This window comes from Zea mays, chromosome 6 (assembly GCF_902167145.1).
Source record: "Zea mays cultivar B73 chromosome 6, Zm-B73-REFERENCE-NAM-5.0, whole genome shotgun sequence".
NCBI classification, from domain to species: domain Eukaryota; kingdom Viridiplantae; phylum Streptophyta; class Magnoliopsida; order Poales; family Poaceae; genus Zea; species Zea mays.
The window spans coordinates 143,118,219-143,123,830 of NC_050101.1; the positions used below are offsets into that span (position 1 = coordinate 143,118,219).

The window sequence follows — 5,612 nt, forward strand, 5'->3', positions numbered from 1 at the left end:
ATTCAAACCAATATAGAGACCATATTATATCCATTTGCATTGTCTCACTGGTTATTTCACCTTGTGTTGAACCTTGTTCACTGATCATTATACACTATTCAAGTATGTTCATCATACTGAATTTTCTGTTCAACACTTAGCAAACTTGTTAGACCTTTAACTGTGTTGTTATCCAAATCACCAAAACTCATAGAAGGGATGAATGCACTTTCAATGATACATGGTTTTTTTTCAAAACCTAGTACAGACGTACACATATGTACTAGCCATTGCTAATGAGGCCACCCATGATTATAGTGAGGCCTCCCAATTGAATAGGGTTAATGTATAGACTAGCTCTCCACTGTAGGAACAATACTAAGGGTTCATTAAGACCTAGAATCAGTTGTTCTAGGGTAAGATATCAGATTGCCCTCTAGCGCTCCAATGCTATGCAATTAAGATCTGGTGCCTCCCAGAGGCCTTCTCTACCTCACTTCTTCTACCCTTTTGCAATTGTGCTAACTCTAAAAATGTTTCAGCGCTAGTGCAAGTGAGTTACCATCTTCACAATAATTTTGAAAGGGGTTTCACATCCTCACTAGATCTAATACACATGCATAGAGTCAATCCACCTAGTGGCACATAAATAACCATTTTTAAATATATCCTAAATTCGATCATACAATGTATTGTATCTTGATTGGAAAAACAAAATGACTTAGCTTATAACTTTACCTTGAACCCAAGCATTTTATTTTTTTCTCTTTCTTTTCTAAGAATTGAGCACATGATCATCATATGTGGGCATCCCTGATCATCTCCAAGAGTGCCATCTTTCTCAACCATGGTGTGGATTTAACTTATCTCAATCACAACACTATAGTAGATGTTAGTCCACTAGTTTTCTCAATTATCAAAACCAAACATAGGGCTTTCAAGGGTGGCAACATTGATGTATACCCCCTAAATTTGAGCACATGAGGTTTTGTATGGTGATCATCATTGTTCTTTGTTCTATTAATTCTTAGATGCAGTATTCACTTTCCGTATCCCTCTCTCCAACTTTCTCTCCCTTATTGTTGTGCTTGTAGAAGATGGTGCACTATGAGTAGGTGCACAATGGAGGATGGGTTTGGCAGCTAAGCGTCCATGATAGGTGGTGGGTAGGCCGGTTGGGACCCTAGTGTCAATGATGGCATAATGATGCTGGCGAGTTTTTGTGACTCATGCACATGCCTTTCATTGGCATGATACCTTGTGCGGCAGCCCAACACCATGACTGCAAGAGATGAGGTGACCCAGAGGGTGCGCACCTCATTTGAGATCTAATATGGACTAGGGGTGGTTGGGTACCAATACCATGGGATATATCATCACGTCTTCAAGAGTTTGCCCTCTCTATCTTTATATCTTTACTTATTAAGTTTATTTCATATGTGTGACTTTTTCTTTCCTAGGTCATCTTTAGACTAGTTGATAGGATTGAGTAGAGGTTGCATATCATGCTAGATTAGTTTATGGTTTTTAGTGGTAGTTCAATTTGAGCCATGTAATTAAGGCTTTAAATTTAAAAAAATCAAATTGACATCCCCCTCCTTGGTGTTCATGAGATCTTTATTAGAGCAGATGCTCATACCTTTCGCAAGGCTAGTCATTCAAATGACATTTGTGAAACTGACTCATTTGGATCATTTTGGTTTGTCTACCAAGGGAGTGATGTTAGGAGGTGGGATGAATACCAATAAGGCTCCACACTTAGGCCTTGTTCGATTACAAGGGATGAAACCCCACCATGGATTTAATTTGGGTCTGGATTGGATGAATCCATACCTCGCATCCAATCCCACAGTGGGATTAAATCCATCATTTAGTCCATGTATCTCTCAAAACTAGTTATTCTTTTGATCCATGGATTCTAATATAAACTTGTGCAATATCTTTAGGGATTTCTTTCATACCTAATGAGCTATAAATAGAATACATGTCTTTCGTAGTTTAAAAAATCCCAAACCTTTATGTTATAATCTATGATGGGTTTAACCGAATAATTTTTTTAAGTAGGCTTGATTATTTTGGGGCATGGATTGTGACATGAATTTAATTACAATCTATGCTAACTCAGAGCTGGATTGGTGTAAACGAAAATGCCTTAGATGGAACAACCTTTTCTTGATGGAAAAATATTACTTCCTCCGTTTCTTTTTATTTGTCGCTGGATAGTGTAATTTTACACTATCCAGCGACAAATAAAAAGAAACGGAGTGAGTATGTTCTAAGTGAAAACTCGGTACCTTTAAATAAGAGTATAGAAATGCACACGATATATTCACATGCCTATTTATTCTTATATAACGAAACCAATGTTTTAGGTGTCTATATAGCATTGTCGATAACATTGGATTTGAGAGTGTTTATATAGTCACTTGCACTCGTCGGTATATGGCTGTTTTATCTCGCTGATGTGGGAAAGCAACACGTATATGATTGATGTAACAACTTGACCATGGGGTAGCCCCATAACGTAACCTTCCTTTAAGGGTTTGTTTGGTTGCGTTCAATCTCCTTCCATCCAGACCCAATCGAACGAGCTTTTAGAAGAGTATCAATCTTTAAAAGAGTGTAACCTTTAAAAGCTAGATTAGACCTGCTTATTTTGACTGTGCTTTTATTCTATTTGTGTAGTTTTTCTACAAAGTGCTTTCCAGATAAGTTGTACCAAACATGGCTATTGCATGGTAAGTAATATCGTTATCACTTGTGAAGAACCACAAAATTCAAGCCAACAATTTTGAACGAACAACAAGCAGAGAACTTTAGGGTGTCTCTATCTCTGACTGCATCGTGCATTTGACAGTCTGTATCACAGACACAGACTGCTTCACGAAATTGTTGTCATCACATGCTGTGCATTGAAGCATCAACAGAACATCAGACGAAATTTCAGATATTGACATTCCGAAAAACAATACGAGTGGCTGATAGTTGCTCAAGTCATAGACGCCAAGTGTAGTTTTCAGTTAGCCCAATATTTCCTTTCCAGGCAGCGAAAGTTAATTGTATCCCTGTTTTCAATTCGTCGACTAGTCGTCCGGTCGGTCTGGGAGCTCGACTTGGGACCCGGCTCGACTTTTCTGGGAAGTCGGGCGACTTATCAATGACTGGAAATTCTCCGTCGACTAGTCATCGACTTGGTCTGGCAAGTCGGCCGACTTGTGCCCCAATTCAGCCCAAAGGCCCATTACACAACATGTTTTCTTGATTTGATAGAAAATGCAATGGATGATCTTGATTTAGGAGATATTTAGGGTATCTACTATCTAGTATCTATTTAGCTATAGCAGCAGCTTAGCTATCTAATGGAGCTTATTTCCTTTCAAGTTTGAACTATATTTTCTTGCTATTTGTTTTCCAATTTGAACTATATGGTTGTTATGACTTATGAGTTTGACTTATCGCTGATTTGGTTCAGTTTGAGGTTTCAAATGTGGCAAGACTTGCTGTTTATTTCAGTTAGTATAATTTCAGGCTCCAAATGAGGTAAAACATGCTCTTTCTTCATATATAAATGCTATATTGTCTATATGAAGCCATTATATAGGCAAAACAGTCACTATATTGGTAAGTGGACGACTAGTCGACTGACTTATCGACTAGTCACCAAATCGGTACCTTGTTGACTCGACTTATCGACTTGAAAACCTTAAATTGTATCTTTCATTGGCATTTAAAAAGAAAGTAATAATACAGTTTACAAAGATACCTTTAAATTTAAATGGCACATGTATGTCTAATTTACTCTATTAGACCAAAACATTTTCTTCAACTGCAACGTTATGGCGGATTATTGAGAAGCCTTTCCTGGAGCAATCTGTGTCCATATATACCTGTTTCAGACGCTGCAGGGTTCTATTCTACTAGCTCCAGCATCCATGGCATTACGGCAATGGTCCTCCGTTGTCTCCTCGGCTACTGCATAGCTGTGATTCTAGTACCTTGCCGTTCTCCTCAAGCTCAGACACCCTGGACTTGAGAGAGTTTATGTAGTCCCTTGCCCTCATCAGTATGGATGTTTTATCTCGCTGGCATGGGAGATTAGAAATAAACATTGTCAGATTAAAACTGCTAGGTGCTTGCTACCAGTTGGAGAATGAGATAACCTTTTGACGAACGCATATATAATCCTTACCTTGCAGCAGGAAGGGGGCAACGCATTCTTGAGAGCCTCGAAGCTGTCGTTAATCTTCTCACGGCGCTTGCGCTCCGACCGGACGTGCAGAAGCTGGATGTTTTTGCTCTCGTCGGACGGCACTGCCGCCGCCATCTCCGTCGAGGAGATCTGCCTCTGCCACTGGGAAAGCCTAGAGCTGTGCATTCTCGCCAAGACCGACATGGCCGTCTTGATCGCCCTCTGCCCGCAGCCGCCCTGCTTTAGCTTCTTCTTGGGGCGGAGGTGCCGGACGTACTGCCTGAATGCACTGGTGCCGGACTCCGCATGGCCGTCCTTGTGCCGTGGTCGGCTCATGATCTCTTCCAGGTCCGGGATCGTGTCAGAGTAGCTGTAGGGGAGTGGGGAAAATGGCGTGTCCAGGGGTGAGGGTGAGGCCTCGGCTGGCTGTTGACAAAAGGTTGTGGTGCTCGACGACGTGAGCACGGGCGACGAGGTCACATCGGAGCTGACGGCGAAAGGCAGGAACGGCGACGACAGCTGCCGCTGGCTACAGCCCTGCGGTGGCACGTTGTGGTGCAGGTGCAGCTCATGCTCTAGCTCCATGTCCATCAGCATGTAGATCTGCGCGCAACAACCAAGGATGCAATGCAAGAACGACATATATTAGTATAGAAGTTTATCTCTTATTGTCAATAACATGTAACGTTCATTGCCTGTTCCAGCTGCTGCTGAAGCTGCGAGCTGATCAAGCCTTGCTCTCCCCTCTCGCGGTGAAGATGATCAGAGTCGCAGCTGCTGTTACTGCACACAACGACAACCGGAAACTGGGGTTAAGATTAACGGATTATTTCAGTGATCATGATGACGCCTGTCATTAACTATGTAGCCGGGAGTATTGATCTGAAACACAGCGACCGGACCGTACCTCATCGTCGCCTCGTGACATTGCATGTCTCCAGTAAGGACAGCTCTGCAACCATCCATGGCGAGATCGCCGGCCAGCTCGTTGCGAATTTCAGATCTGCGATGAATGTGATTAAAGGGCTATCACACGACTACATATAGCTGCAAAAGCTAGGATACGTTCTAGACTTGACGTCCTTGGTCAAGTAAGGCGACATCAGCACGACGATGGAATTGACAGACAGATCGGTGATTTGCCTCCTGTGTCACTGTCACGCGTGTGGAGTGCTAGGAACTGGGCCGAGCCGGGCCCAGACCCGTCGTGTGTTGGGCCAAGAAGGCTGACCAGCACAAAAAAGTAGAAACAACGATATAGGTTCTTAATTATAAACTCTGGAGTAACGGACATGTTGGTTAGTACTATTATGGAGTCCAGAGATGATATGTTTTTTGAGGACGAATTTCCCATGAAAGCTATACATGATACGATACTCTATAAGCATTTTATTCTGATAAAACACACCGAGGAACCCCATATACATAATTCTGTGGAATATGA

The 5,612-nt window shown here is 42.0% G+C and overlaps 1 protein-coding gene across 1 annotated transcript; it reads right to left on the minus strand.

Annotated features, from left to right (window-relative positions):
• Positions 1–3,677: 3,677 nt before the first annotated feature.
• LOC103630140 (putative transcription factor bHLH041) lies at positions 3,678–5,188 on the minus strand. Its single transcript, XM_008651224.3, has 4 exons — positions 5,076–5,188; positions 4,864–4,951; positions 4,169–4,771; positions 3,678–4,061 (listed from the first exon to the last, which is right to left on the minus strand). The coding sequence occupies exons 1-4, from the start codon at positions 5,132–5,134 to the stop codon at positions 3,918–3,920; spliced, it is 894 nt and encodes a 297-aa protein (XP_008649446.1). The 5' UTR covers positions 5,135–5,188; the 3' UTR covers positions 3,678–3,917.
• Positions 5,189–5,612: the final 424 nt, after the last annotated feature.